This window comes from Gadus macrocephalus, chromosome 9, assembly GCF_031168955.1.
Source record: "Gadus macrocephalus chromosome 9, ASM3116895v1".
In the NCBI taxonomy this organism is placed as follows: Eukaryota; Metazoa; Chordata; class Actinopteri; order Gadiformes; family Gadidae; genus Gadus; species Gadus macrocephalus.
The window spans coordinates 9,468,956-9,484,284 of record NC_082390.1 but is presented as its reverse complement, the minus strand read 5'-3'; the positions used below and the strand labels follow the sequence as shown (position 1 = coordinate 9,484,284).

The 15,329-nt window shown below is 50.1% G+C and overlaps 1 protein-coding gene across 4 annotated transcripts in view; it reads left to right on the top strand.

The window, feature by feature from the left end:
- elmo3 (engulfment and cell motility 3) overlaps positions 1–15,040 on the top strand; it is a 25,697-nt gene extending 10,657 nt beyond the window's left edge. For 3 of the 4 annotated variants that reach the window (XM_060061644.1, XM_060061642.1, XM_060061643.1), the window contains exons 10-21: positions 1,217–1,267; positions 1,794–1,916; positions 2,397–2,519; positions 3,000–3,104; positions 3,430–3,538; positions 4,207–4,343; positions 8,754–8,917; positions 9,207–9,319; positions 9,857–9,961; positions 10,256–10,335; positions 11,154–11,234; positions 11,570–15,040. In XM_060061644.1, coding sequence (XP_059917627.1) covers positions 1,217–1,267; positions 1,794–1,916; positions 2,397–2,519; positions 3,000–3,104; positions 3,430–3,538; positions 4,207–4,343; positions 8,754–8,917; positions 9,207–9,319; positions 9,857–9,961; positions 10,256–10,335; positions 11,154–11,234; positions 11,570–11,782 — 1,404 coding nt within the window. In that variant the 3' untranslated portion in view covers positions 11,783–15,040. Of the gene's footprint in view, positions 1–1,216; positions 1,268–1,793; positions 1,917–2,396; positions 2,520–2,999; positions 3,105–3,429; positions 3,539–4,206; positions 4,344–5,818; positions 6,250–8,753; positions 8,918–9,206; positions 9,320–9,856; positions 9,962–10,255; positions 10,336–11,153; positions 11,235–11,569 lie in introns of those variants that run through there. The other variant, XM_060061645.1, reaches the window with a different exon arrangement.
- Positions 15,041–15,329: the final 289 nt, after the last annotated feature.

Genomic DNA, 15,329 nt, shown 5'->3' with positions numbered 1-15,329 from the left:
CTCCTGTAGACACCTGCTCCTCTCCTCCTCCTCTCCTCCTCCTCCTCCTCCTCTCCTCCTCCTCCTCCTCCTCCTCCTCCTCTTTGAGACACCTGCTCCTGTTAAGGAATGGAAAGACATCCCATCAGTAAAGAGCAGCAAATATAAACCATGTGTCTGTCTGTCTGTCTGTCTGTCTGTGTGTCTGTCTGTCTGTCTGTCTGTCTGTCTGTCTGTCTGTCTGTGTGTCTGTCTGTCTGTCTGTCTGTCTGTCTGTCTGTCTGTCTGTCTGTCTGTCTGTCTGTCTGTCTGTCTGTCTGTCTGTCTGTCTGTCTGTCTGTCTGTGTCTGTCTGTCTGTCTGTCTGTCTGTCACAAACACTCTGCTCACTTCAACAAAAGCTCCTCTATTAAGACCCAGACTGCTTCAAAAGCAGCTCAGCAAGCAGCTCAGCAAGCTGCTCAGCAAGCTGCTCAGCAAGCCACTCAGCAAGCAGGTCCACGAGCCGCTCTGCTTGGGGTTGGGCCGTTTGTTTAGTACCAGGGAGAGAATTCTTCCTCAGGGGTCAAAGTACACACACACTCCCTCGCCCCTTCGCGTGATCACTGGCGCTACACCGCCTCCCCCTAGCCGAACTCTGTCACTGCACCCGCTACAACGCCACCCAGTGGCTGGACTCTGTCACTGCACCTGATATACCGCCACCGGCTGGCAGGACTCTGTCACTGCACCCCGTCTGTATTTTAGTCTACTTCAGTGTGACATTACTTTAGTTTAAATGATTGGTTTCGCTTTCATATGAGCAGTAATAATTTTTTTTCCATGTTCTGAGAATATAAAAACTACTGAATATGTTTATGGTTCCCTCTTTTATACATTTAGGAATAGAGAGAACTTTGTCACTTTACTGGACTATGTTCCCAAATGGGAATTTCCGATTTCACAATTAGGCTCCGGAATCTTTGTATTACAATATATTATGTGACATGTGATATAGAAAATGATATGATATTATTGTGTTTTATATTAAATTGTACTGTTATGTACTATAACATACTATACTTTACTATACTAGTACTTTGATTAGCCTTAGCACTAAAACTAAGTTAAGCTACACTAGTGAAGGATGATTAAGGTATGATTTAGCTCATGATTAGCCTAGCATGTTTGTGTTCCTATTTAACCAGCTAGTTAAGATAGCTTTACATCTTACTAACTCTTGTATCCTCTCTCTTTAGGAGCTGTTTGCGTTCTTATCTAAGAAGAATCTGCGCCAGTACATCTACAAGGTAAACACACACATTACCCTGGTCAAGGATGTGAAGCTGGTTATACTGGTTTTGGTCTGGTTCTGAGTGAACTGGGATCCAGCAATGCTACTGTGTTACAGCAGAACCTCTGGTCCAGCGGTCCTACTGTGTTACAGCAGAACCTCTGGTCCAGCGGTCCTACTGTGTTACAGCAGAACCTCTGGTCCAGCGGTCCTACTGTGTTACAGCAGAACCTCTGGTCCAGCGGTCCTACTGTGTTACAGCAGAACCTCTGGTCCAGCGGTCCAGTATAATCCAGAAATCATACCAGAGTACCCTTATTTCCCTGAGTGGATGAATGAGCTTTAAATAAGTACTTCTAAGTGGACAGTCTACACGTTGCTATGCGTTGCCTCAAGCAACATGATTGGTCGAAAGAAATACAAAGCGAGAGATTTGTGCTTGACCCAGTCGAGTGCTGGTCTGGCTCAGACTGTAGATGTGACCTGAGGTCCTTCAGTGAGACCAGGTGAGTGGTGTGGTGACGCTGTGCTGCTGGTCTCAGAACATCATCCACAGCTCAGGGGCGGTGGGGGACGAGATGGCCCACTACCTGTACGTCCTGCAGTCCGTCACCCTCAACCACCTGGAGCCCCGCATGAGGACCCCCCTGGACTGCTACAGCCAGGTAGAGCGCACGCAGCACGCACCACCCGCACCCGGCACGCAGGGCCGAACACACAGCCGCACAACCACACGCACGCACCACCGCACCCGGCACGCAGGGCCGAACACACAGCCGCACAACCACACGCACGCACAACCGCACCCGGCACGCAGGGCCGAACACACAGCCGCACAACCACACGCAGGGCCGAACACACAGCCGCACAACCACACGCAGGGCCGAACACAGCCGCACAACCATTCGCACCACGACCGCACCTCTCACGGCCGCACACACGACCGCACGCACGCACGGCCGCACGCACACAGACACACATACACACATACACACACACATACACACACATACACACAAACAGACACAACCACGCACACACAATAAAATGCACTCACACACGCAAACCCATGGCACGCACACAGACATACACTGACTGACCTGTGTGTCTTTCTGTGTGTCCCCCCTCCCTCCCCCCCTCCCCAGGACCAGAGGGAGGTCCTCCACACGCTCCGCCAGGCGGCGTTCGAGACGGAGAGCGAGAACAGTCTGAGCAACGAGCGCCGTCGCTCCCTCTGCGCCAAGGAGTTCAGGAAGCTGGGCTTCAGCGTGAGTCCACCAATCAGAACGCTCCGTTACAGGGGCCCGCCTACCAATCAAAACGCTCCGTTACGGGGGCCCGCCCCCCAATCAGCACGATCCGTTATGGGGCCCGCCCACCAATCAGCACGGCCCATTACGGGGTCCCGCCCACCAAACAGCACGCTCCGTTACAGGGCCCGCCCCCCACCCAGGGGACCACGAAGGAGAGTGTCTGGAGGGAGGGAGGGAGGGAGGGGGGGAGACGCGGTTCTGCTACGTGTTCAGATATCACCACTCACCCGTCAGACTGTTCTGAACGTTGTTGTGGTTCTGTTGTTATGAGAATGATCAAACCCTGTTTCTGTGTGTGTGTGTGCGTGTGTGTGTGTGTGTGTGTGTGTGTGTGTGTGTGTGTGTGTGTGTGTGTGTGTGTGTGTGTGTGTGTGTGTGTGTGTGTGTGTGTGTGTGTGTGTGTGTGTGTGTGTGTGTGTGTGTGTGTGTGCTCAGAACAACAGTAACCCGGGTCAGGACCTGGTCCGCGCCCCCCCGGGCCTCCTGGCGCTGGACACCATGGAGTACTTCTCCTCCCGCTATCCGGACGCCTACAGCAGGGTAGGAGACACCTCCTCCTGCTCCTCCTCTTGCTCCTCCTCCTCCTCTGGGAGACACTTCCTGTATGTTAACTTCTCCCCTTTTTCTCCTGCCTGTCCCTCCTCTCCTCTCCTCTCCTCTCTCCTCTCTCCTCCTCCTCCTCTCTCCTCCTCCTCCTCCTCCTCTCTCCTCTCTCCTCCTCCTCTCTCCTCTCTCCTCTCTCCTCTCTCCTCTCTCCTCTCCTCTCTCCTCCTCCTCCTCCACCTCTCTCCTACTCCTCTCTCATCTCTCCTCCTCCTCCACCTCTCCTCCTCCTCCTCCTCCTCCTCCTCCTCTCCTCTTGTAGTTCGTGTTGGAGAACAGCAGTAGGGAGGATAAGCACGAGTGTCCGTTTGCCCGCAGCAGCATCCAGCTGACCCTGGTCCTCTGTGAGATCCTCCGCATCGGGGACCCGCGTGAGTCACTGCCACCGCTAGCTCCATGGGTAGCGCGCTAGCGAGTTAGTTAGTTTGGTTATTTCACTGCTAGAGCTTAGTGAGTTAGTTAGTTAGTTTGTGAGTTCACCGCTACAGCTAGCTCCATGGTTAGCGCACTTACGAGTTAGTTTGATAGTTCACTGCTACAGCTAGCTTGATAGTTAGCTCTCTACTGAGTAAGTTAGTTGGTTCTCTGTTACAGCTACCGCAATAGTTAGCTCGCTAGTGAGTGAGTGAGTTAGTTTAACGCTAGAGCTAGCTAGTTTGTGAGCTAGCTAGTTAGTGCACCGCTAGAGCTAGCTAGTTAGTTGGATAGCTAGTCCACCCCTAGAATAAGCTAGTGAGTTGGATTGTTGGCTAGTCCACCGCCACGGCTAGCCAGTTTGCTAGATAGCCAAGAAGATAGATAGCTAACTAGTCCACAGGCAGACTTATTTAGTTAATCTCCTACCAAGTAAGTCAGCAATTTAGTATAAAGCATAAGTTAAACCAGTACCTATATTGTAAACTAGATAGCAACCTAGCTACCCATCTAAAACCATTTAAATCGTGTGCAACAATGCCGGTATTCACAGCTTAGGTCATAGAGTTTCTACGGTAAGAGGCCTCTTCTGTCCAAAGATTAAAGCCTTCACTGCCCCCCCCAGCCTCGGAGACGGGTGCCGACTACCACCCCATCTTCTTCAGCCAGGACCGGCTGGTGGAGGAGCTGTTCTGTGTCTGCATCCAGCTGCTCAACAAGACCTGGAAGGAGATGAGGGCCACGCAGGAGGACTTCGACAAGGTGCCCGAGACCCCGTCGTTACTCCTCTCCTCCCTCCTCTCTCCTCTCTCCCCTCCTCTCTCCTCTCCCCTTACCTCCTCTCCTCTCCTCCCCCTCCTGTTGCTACCCATGCCCTCTAAGGCCCAATCCCATTTCTACCCCTTACCCCTTCCCCTTACCCCTCCCCCTTGTTTTGAAGGGGTAAGGGGAAGGCGTAAGGGGTAGAAATGGGATTGGGTCTTAGTCTCTCCGTCCCACCAGACAGTCTGATACCTTTAGGGCAGAAGTTGAATCATCTCAACCGTCTTGACTTCACACTTGCTTCCAGGAAACGCTCCCTTTGAGCACAGACCCCTCATAACCCGTTCATGAGATACCCGGACCCCCGTATGGGGCCATGGTGAGGGAGCAGTGGCCCCTAGAGACGGTTTATAGGTGTGGGAAGCGACCCAATAACCATTTGTTTTCAACTCGGTGGTACTTTGGTCATTGTCTGTGGCTCCACCGGTAGAGCGAGGCAGGGTTGGGGTTGGATTCCCCCGGGGGTCAGCACTGCCACACCCCTCCCAGTGTTGTAAGACTCCTCTCCTCCTCTCCTCTCCTCCTCCTCTCCTCCTCCTCTTCTCATCAACCTTCTTGGGTGGGTTACGATGGGCTGGTTGCCCCTGGTAACCAGCGGATACATGAAGCTAATAATCCTAGCCTGCGCTGGCCCGGTGGTTCCGGAAGGCTCCGTAGAGAAGGGAGACGGCGAGCGCTCCGTATATTGTCTCCGCCTCGCGTCGGCAACCGCCTCTCCCAGACGGCCGAGGATCAGGGCGACCTCCGACCCGCTGCCCGCCCGGCCGGCAGACGGGCCTTTGTGTTCGCCCCCGCCCCGCCCCCCACCCCACCCCCCCACACACACACACACACACACCAGGGGGGCTGCGGGGGGAGGACAAAGGGAGGCAAAAGAAGCAGCTGGAAAGAGAGAGGATAAGACAATGAGAGAGAGACATCAGCAGTAATGAGGAAACAACAGAGAGAGAGAGAGAGAGAGAGAGAGAGAGAGAGAGAGAGAGAGAGAGAGAGAGAGAGAGAGAGAGAGAGGGAGGGAGAGAAAGAGAGAGAGGGAGGGGGAGAGAGAGAGAGAGAGAGAGAGAGACTAGGACGAAGAGTGAGAGATGGATGGATAGATACAGAGAGCCAGGGAGAGAGAGAGAAAGATATTACTTTGTGGGACAACATGGACCGTTGGACCCATATTCTAACCCCTCTCCTCTCCTCCCTCCATTCCTCTCTCCCCTCCTCTCCTCTCTACCCTCCCCTCCTCTCTCCTCCTCTCCCTTGCTCCTCTCCTCTCCTCTCCCCTCTCCTCCTCCTGTCTCCTCCTCCTCTCTCCTCTCCTCCTCTATGTATTTATGACTCCGCCCACAGCCCTGCCCATCAACTGGCTCTTCAATACACTGTTTGGGTGCAAATTATCCCTAGCGTGTGTGTGTGTGTGTGTGTGTGTGTGTGTGTGTGTGTGTGTGTGTGTGTGTGTGTGTGTGTGTGTGTGTGTGTGTGTGTGTGTGTGTGTGTGTGTGTGTGTGTGTGTGTGTGTGTGTGTGTGTGTGTGTGTGTTTGCTTGTGTGTGTGTGGTTGTGTGAATAGGATAGCTGGCATTCATCCTATTGGCTAATTCAGCCCAATGATTGAGAGTGGGAGGGGAATGAGAGCGAAGGGAGAGAGAGAGAGAGGGAGGGTGTGTGTGTGTGTGGACATCAGGCTCTCTGTTTACAAAACACTCGCACACTTTCACTTGACACACCAAGGTATCGCTCTCGCTGTCTCTCTCGCCCTCTCTCTCCCTCACCTTTTCAGAGGCTATGTAGGTCGGAATCAAATCTGCTTTGAGATATATTTTTTGAAAAGCCCTGTGTTCAAAGGACTGAAGATGGAGGTGAGATATGTGTGTGCGTTTGTGTGTGTGTGTGTGTGTGCGTGTGTGTGTGTGTGTATTTGGTAGGGATTGTGTAGTTGCACACGTTCATGTTTTTACTAATGAGAATTGCTAACTGCCACTGGTTCAGCCTGTAGATCGTTGTTATCCATAACCTGCGCTGAATTTAAATTAACTAAAAACACAAAATATAATCTAAAACGAAGTAGCTTGATCTGCCTCACCGTGTACTGAGTGTTCCACTGGGCTAGGTTCTGTCTCCTGTTCTCCTGGGCTAGGTTCTGTCTCCTGTTCTCCTGGGCTAGGTTCTGTCTCCTGTTCTCCTGGGCTAGGTTCTGTCTCCTGTTCTCCTGGGCTAGGTTCTGTCTCCTGGGCTAGGTTCTGTCTCCTTTTCTCCTGGGCTAGGTTCTGTCTCCTGTTCTACTGGGCTAGGTTCTGTCTCCTGTTCTCCTGGGCTAGGTTCTGTGTCCTGTTCTCCTGTGCTAGGTTCTGTCTCCTGGGCTAGGTTCTGTCTCCTTTTCTCCTGGGCTAGGTTCTGTCTCCTGTTCTACTGGGCTAGGTTCTGTCTCCTTTTCTCCTGGGCTAGGTTCTGTCTCCTGTTCTACTGGGCTAGGTTCTGTCTCCTGTTCTACTGGGCTAGGTTCTGTCTCCTGTTCCTCTTGGGTTGACCTCTCCCCTGTCTGTCAGAGGGATAGGGAGTCCTCCTGTAGCGTGATCAAACACCCAGTCTGCAGGGTGAGCACCATAAACAGGGGCTGTAGTACTGTGGAGCTGCACTTCAGCTGGTCTGGACAGTTGACTTTATTGAAGCTCACAGCTGTTTATTACTGCACACACACACACACACACACACACACACACACACACACACACACACACACACACACACACACACACACACACACACACACACACACACACGCATGCACACGCACACACCCACAAACACACACACACACATACGCACGCACGCACGCACACACACACACACACACACACACACACACACACACACACACACACACACACACATGGGCATTGGGAGGACAAAGCATGGCGTGAGGCAGCAGAAGCAGCTGGAAAAAGAATAAAACAATGAGAGCAACAGTTGACCTGCGTGAAGCTCATCGCTGTGTGATACCTCTACCTAAAACAAACAGAGCTGTAGGTTAGCTGCAATGGCATAGAGCCGTTCACACAGAGACAGGTCATTGAGGAGCAGGTAGGGTTAGACAGTACAGAGACAGGTCATTGAGGAGCAGGTAGGGTTAGACAGTACAGAGACAGGTCGTTGAGGAGCAGGTAGGGTTAGGCAATACAGAGACAGGTCATTAAGGAGCAGGTAGGGGTTAGACAGTACAGAGACAGGTCATTCAGGAGCAGGTAGGGGTTAGACAGTGAATACAGAGACAGGTCATTAAGGAGCAGGTAGGGTTAGACAGTACAGAGACAGGTCATTAAGGAGCAGGTAGGGATAGACAGTACAGAGACAGGTCATTAAGGAGCAGGTAGGGTTAGAGAGTACAGAGACAGGTCGTTAAGGAGAAGGTAGGGGTTAGAGAGTACAGAGACAGTCTGTGTGTAGTAATGTGACAAAGCACTGGCTAATGGGCTAATAAAGTGCTGTTATTTGAATGTGTGGAGCAGTGTGTGTGTGAAGGGATTTGCATGTCAGCCGGTGGTGTTGTAGACAGAGAGGTTACCATGACACCAGTAACCTTGGCCAACTGGACATTGCTGTGCCAGTTAGCTAGCTGGTTGGTTGAGGGGTGAATCGGAGCGCTAGTTATCTAACTGGGTTGATTGTGCTAGTTAGGTCGCTGGCTAGTTGGGTGGTGTAACAGAATTCTGGTTAGCTAACTGGCGCCCGAAGCAGCCTGCCACAGATTTTATTACCATTGATTACCATTACCATTTTTTTTCCAACTATGACCCCAATCAAGAAACTATAGATTCTCTCAAACACACACACACACATGCATGCACACACACACACATGCACACTCCTGGCGTTCCACCAATGACATCACACAGCACTCCTGTCCACCAATCAGAAGCTGTGGCGTGTCCTGGCTGATCCTCAAGTCTGTCAACTGGTTTTAGTGGTGTACATGCAAGACCAGTATGGCTTCTATACTGTTCTGGTCTGTGCTTGTCTGTTCTCGTCCATACTGGTCTGAGATAGTCTGTACTGGTAATGCCTGTACTGGTCTGGTCTGGTTTGTACTGGTCTGTACTGGTCTGGTCTATACTGGTCTGTACTGTACTAGTAATGCCTGTACTGGTCTGGTCTGGTTTGGTCTGGTCTGGTTTGTACTAGTCTCTACTGTTCGGGTCTATACTGGTCTGTACTGGTCTGTACTGTACTGGTAAGGCCTGTACTGGTCCAGTCTGTCTGGTCTGTACTAGACTGTACTGGTCTATAGTGGGTTATGGTTTTGTGTCCCAGCTGTGTTTACCCTGCGAACTGACGGTGAACTCATCTCCCCCCCCCCCCCCCCCAGGTGATGCAGGTGGTCCGGGAGCAGATCACCAGAACCCTGTCCAGTAAGCCCACCTCCCTGGAGCTCTTCAAGAACAAGGTCAACGCGCTGAACTACGGAGAGATCCTGAAGCTGCGACAGACGGAGCGGCTGCACCAGGAGGAGACGCTGGCCCTGCCCGTGGTGTGAGTACCTGGTGGGAGGAGCCTGGGGCCCCTAGTGGGAGGAGCCTGGGGCACTACCTGGGGCTAGTGGGAGGTGTCTGGGGTGGGAGGAGCCTGGTGGGAGGAGCCTGGGGCCCTTGTTGTGAGTATCCTGGGGCCCCTAGTGTTAATAACCTTGGGCCTCCTCTGTGTGTGTGTGTGTCTGTGTTTGTGTGTGTGTGTCCGTCTTTCTGTCTGTCTGTATTTGTGTGTGTGGTGTGTGTGTGTATGTGTGTGTGTGTGTGTGTGTGTGTGTGTGTGTGTGTAACAGGGAGCTGAAGGAGCGTCTGAAGCCGGAGCTCATGGATTTGATCCGCCAGCAGAGACTGAACCGCCTCTGTCAGGGAACGCTGTTCAGGAAGATCAGCAGCCGGCGGCGCCAGGGTACACACACACACACACACACACACACACACACACACACGCCCACCCACACGCACACACACGCACACACACACACACGCACGCACACACACACACAAGCCCGCCCACCCACCCACCCACACACACCCACACACACACCCACCCACCCACACACACACCCGCACACACACACACACACACACACACACACGCACACACACACACACGCACACGCACACGCACACGCACACACAGACACGCTGGCACGCACGCACACACAAACGTATTTGTACGCGCATTTGCACACGTAGACACACACACACACATGCATTCATGGAAGCACACAAACACACACACACACACACACACACACACACACACACACACACACACACACACACACACACAAACACATACACATATACTCAGGCACAAACATGCGTATTTCCTGTCAAATTTCCCCTCACACACATATACATACACACATACCCATACCAATCGAGGACATGAGGCCATGCCTCCTATCTCTAACCGTGCTGTGTGATTGGCTACTTCCAGATAAACTGTGGTACTGCCGCCTGTCGCCTAATCACAAAGTGCTGCACTACGGTGACGTGGAGGAGGACACTGAGAGCCCGGCAATAGAGTCGCTGCAGGAGAAGAGTGAGTGGGCTGGACCTTCTGTTAGGGATCCAGATGTTCAGTTATTGATCCAGATGTTCTGTTAGCGATCCAGATGTTGAGTTATGGATCCAGATGTTCAGTTATGGATCCAGATGTTGAGCTATGGATCCAGATGTGGAGTTATGGATCCAGATATTGAGTTATGGATCCAGATGTTGAGTTATGGATCCAGATGTTGAGTTATGGATCCAGATGTGGAGTTATGGATCCAGATGTTGAGTTATTGATCCAGATGTTGAGTTATGGATCCAAGATGCCCTTGTGTGTCTCTAGTCCCGGTGGCTGACATCAAGGCCCTGCTGACGGGGAAAGACTGTCCCCACATGAAGGAGAACAAGGGAAAGCAGACCAAGGTGAGGAGCTCGCTGGCTAACCAGCGCTACTCATGCTAACCATGCTACTCAGGCTAACCATGCTACTGCATTTACTACTGCGTGACAGGCTAGCAGCAGTTCAACAGCCTCCTGACCTATCTAAGTGCGCTCTTAAAAAACAAATGCTCATTAAATGGGACTGCTACATTCCAGAGGTTAATTGCTGGTTGAGGTCTGTTCTCTGAGTTTATTGCTGTTGTCTATGCTACCAGCGACCACCCTGGTAGAGGCACGCAGAGGCCTGCTCCCCAAAGGCATTTTGGGATCTAGTATGTGTGTAGTTTATGTGTGTGTGTGTGTGTGTGTGTGTGTGTGTGTGTGTGTGTGTGTGTGAGTGTGTGTATGTGTGATTGTCTGTTTGTGAGTGTGTGTGTTTGTGAGTGTAAGTGTGTGTGTGTGTGTGTGTGTGTGCGTGCACATGCAGTGTTTCCCCTAGGATGGAGTTGCAGTAGCGGAGTTGAAATGTTTCTTTTTCCGCTCGCAATCTTTTTTGTGTGCTCGCAAAGCGCACCCTGCAGGGAGGTTTCTATATGCACCTAACAGCGGCGTACCGCCGCTGCTAGGTGCATATAGAGGAAACACTAACATGCATGTGAATGTATGTGTGTGTGTGTGTGTGTGTGTGTGTGTGTGTGCGTGAGTGTGTGTTAGAGTATGGATGTGTCAGACTGTGTTTGACTGAGTGTTTGTGTCTCTGTGTGTGTGTGTGTGTGCGTGTGTGTGTGTGCGTGTGAGTGTGGAGGTTTTGTTCCCAGTTGACGTGTTTCTCTGTTTCTTTCCTCCCCTTCCTCTGACAGGAGGTTCTGGACCTGGCCTTCAGCATCACCTACGACGTGGAGGACTACAGCCTCAACTTCATTGCCTCGTCTAGAGCTGACGTGAGTCCTCAGAACTGCTGCCCCTGGAGGAATTCATCCTCATGCATGATGAAGACCTTGTGCACGAGGCGAGGGCAACTAGGGCGTGGAATGCTTGAACTCCGGGCTAGCTTTACAGTGCAACACAGGTCATGAACAATGCAGAGACATAACTAGAAATTGAATGAAAGTATACTCATTCATGATTAAAGTCTAAACGTTGCGGCTGGTAGTCGGCTGATGTCCTAAGCGTTACGTCGTGACCTCCCAAACGTGATGTTGTGACCTCCCCAGTTCTGCGTGTTACCTCCCCATGATGTCGTGACCTCAGCACCGTTCTGCCTGTGCCCTCCCAGTTCTGCCTGTGGACGGACGGCCTCAGCGTGCTGCTCGGTCGGGACATGAGCAGCGAGTCGATGCGCAGCGAGCTGGAGATCCTGCTCTCCATGGAGATCAAGCTGCGGCTGCTGGACCTGGAGAACGTCCAGATCCCCGACCTGGCCCCCCCCGTCCCACTGCCCCCCAGCAACTACCACTTCTGCTACGACTTCAACGCCACGGAGCAATAGCCCACGTGTGGCTGTTGTCATGTGTGTGTGTGTTTGTGTGTGTGTGTGTGTGTGTGTGTGTGTGTGTGTGTGTCTGCTTGTTCTCGAGTGTGTTTGCGTGTGTGTGTGTCTGCTTGTTGACAAGTGTGTCTGCGGGCCCTATCTTGCATTCAGCGCAATTGACTTTCAACACGGACGCATGTGTCATTGCTAGTTTGCAACTGGCGCAGAGCGTTCTTTTCCCTCCACCGCCACGCGTTGGTAAATTACGGAATGATCTTGCGCCCCAAGGGGTGGTTCGGCGAAAGGAGGAGGCGTGTTCTGGCGCAAACGTTCCCTGGTGCTATTTTGCAGTTTCAGAAAACAATTGCGCCACAAACCAGGAAATACCTGGTTTAAAGTCAGTGGCGCGTTGTTCAGATGCTATTTTTTACACTTTGCTTCTCTCATCTACCTAGCCACACATTCTTGGGAAATTATTTGGGAAAGAACAGCTGATACAATGGTAATAAGTTGTACTTTTAAATCAATGCATATGCAAACACAGTAGAGCAAACACATATTTTCTTGACACAGACATCGTGTACATGCCCATAACTTTTAGGATTGATGAGTATTTGATCGTGAGAAAACATTGTTTTACCGCGAGCGAGTGTTAAAAAGAATGAATGAATGCGGGAGCGTGTGTGTATGTGTAAAATAATCAACGGACGCAGGCGCGCCTGTGTGCGTCCATCTGTTTAAACACACGCAAACTAAACACGTAAGGCATAATACAGTACATGCCATGTATATTAACGGGGGGATACATGCATATTAGGAACACAAGTCGATAATGATAATGCATTCAATACTGGTAAGAAACTATGTTTGTTAATGTATGGCGTATATCATTAAATAGAACCAGAGTTAAGTGTGTTAAGTTTTCTTTGCCGAAATGTATTTGAGGACTCAGTATTTCTGAAGCTGTGGAAGAAAACACTATTCCATGTGTGAATTAGGCCATATTATTATGATTATTTTATTATTAATGTAATTATTATTACATATTATTATTATATGCAAACGCGCTGTCAAAATATCATCTCGTCAGATTCAAATGCGCTCATGGCGCTTAAAGGGGATGGGAGATGGCACTCTCATTGGTTTATTGCACGTTACGCCCAAACCACACCTACGGGTAATTAGGCTACTTCAGACAAACCCTTATTAGATTTGCACTGGGCGCAAGAGTCATTTATCCGCCGGTAAAATAGCAACATCGCCATAGAACCGCCCATAAAGCTGGTTGCGTTTGGCGCTCCTCTCTTGCGTTTCAGACCGTTAAAATAGGGCCCTGCGTGTTTGATCTGCTTGTTCACGTGTGTGTCTTTGTGTGTGTGTCTGCTTGTTATGTGTGTGTTTGCGTGTCAAACGTTTACTTGCAATCCTCTCGTCACCTGACTCCATGCCTTGCTCCACTAGTTCATGTGAAACACATCGTTAGAATACACTTCCAAAAACCACAAAAAACGTTACCATGAAATATGAAAAAAGAACATCATGTCAGTGTCGTCGATCAGCTGATCAGGTCGACGGACCCTGAAGTGTCTCATGGCTTGGGGTCTTCTGGAGTTCTCCTCCATGTTCTGAAGGTACTGAGCACAGAATAAAACCACACTTTATGTCAAGTCAGGGTACAGAAATCCATCCCAGATTCTCCAAGTCCTTTGACATTGATAGACGAAAGAAGAGTATACTAGTATGTATGTGTGTGTGTGTGTGTGTGTGTGTTTGTATGTTCATGGAGGTACGGTGTGGTGGTGTTCTCCTCGTGGTACGGTGTGGGGGTGTTTTCCAGGAGGTACATGGAGAAACAGAGGGGGTACGATTGGCCCTGGACCACCAGATGCTCTGGGGCGTATAATACGTGGTACTTTCTCATTTCCAAGCAAAAAAAGTGTTTAATTTGACGTTTCTCAAAGTAGTGTTTATCTTCCTCCTCACAGTGTTCCCCGTTTCAGTCTCCAGACTCACCTGGGATTAATTAATCTGACACAGTGCGCAGGTCGGGGAGAATGGTCCTAATATCCATTTGGTCAATCCCGAGAAATACTTGCAACATTCATTTTGGAAACGGATTCTCTGTCATCACAAGACGTTTCTGGAAAGAATTATAAAGATTGTGATGCGTGTCAGTTCTTCAGAAATATACTGAAAGATCCAGAAAACTCGGTACTCAAAGAAAACGAACTCTTGACACGTTAGAAAGGAACTGGACGGTTGTCCGTTTCGGAATGAGACGTCGGAAATTTGTGCATTATTTGAGAGTTCCGGTTCTTCTGACTAAGCGTCGGTAACGACACCAAACATGGCGGCCTTCACCGTTAATGGAAATTAAATGGTAATCGTTGATGTTTGAAACATGAATCATTTGATGTGTTATTATGCAATTACACATCAAATTGTGTGTTTGCGTCGTTTGTATTTTGCTCTGCTTATAGCAATCTGTCTTATTTATCGGTATCGTAGCCGATTAAATCAGCTAGCCCCTGTCCGTCTCCTCAAAATCAGCATAAATTGCTGCTGCATATATTTTTTCTATTCAGCACTGAGCGTGCATCTGATCCCCCCCGAAATTCACAGCACAATTAGGTCGGAAGTCGGTATCTCCGGGTTGAAAGGTCAAAGTTTTACGTAAACCTGCCCTTCTTCCAAAATAAGAGTGTTCAGGAAACGTTCGTAGGCTATGACATAAAACCGGAAAAACAGTTTGTTCGTGAGACTAGAAATAACAACAAGTTTGGATGCCCGCAGGGACCTCTTAGCGCTTCTTTGCTGAATCAGATGAATCAGTTATTAGAACTGCTTGCGATGGTTGAACATGGGGGGAATTTATCAGTTGATTGTAAGCTATAATGTATAGCAATGCAAATGTTAGAATGGGTGTTAAGTTCGCCTCTCAGTGCTTGCTGCAAGGTCACTGTAGTCTATCGATAAAATGGTTAGCTATTGTTGTGGCGTCAACCCTGAGGTTCGGGTTGCTCTGCTTCCGCACGAAGTTCCGAGGGAAATCTCTGATTTAACAGAGTGTTCAAGGCGATTTACTCCGATCTTAAGGTCCCAACTTCCGAAATTCCAGGAAACTCTGACTGTTTTGAAGGCATCATATAACGTGGTATTTAGTGTAGTGTAGCCTACTGTTACTCTCCTTCACTGTTAAACAGTCCGCCAACCACTTCATCAATCTGTTGTGTTATAATGTTTGTTTGTGATTAAAACCCTACAATCTCAATCTCACATTTGCAGTCCTTTGAGTCGGTTTTTGCTGGATTGCGTTCTCACCCAAGTATCTCGAAGCTGTGTTTGGAGCGCCCCTTGCAGTTTAAACGACGCAATGACCTGATCGCTTTGCTCTGGTTCAACCATACATTGTTGGACCGCCTCGCAGGGACGCAGGAAGTCAGTCCGAGGGGGAGGTGCTGAGAGAGTCTATATAATGAAGTCATAATAAATGCTGCGCAACATCCATTGTTTAAAGAGACGAGATGACGGGTGACGTCACATTCAGGGCTCCGCTCTGATAAAC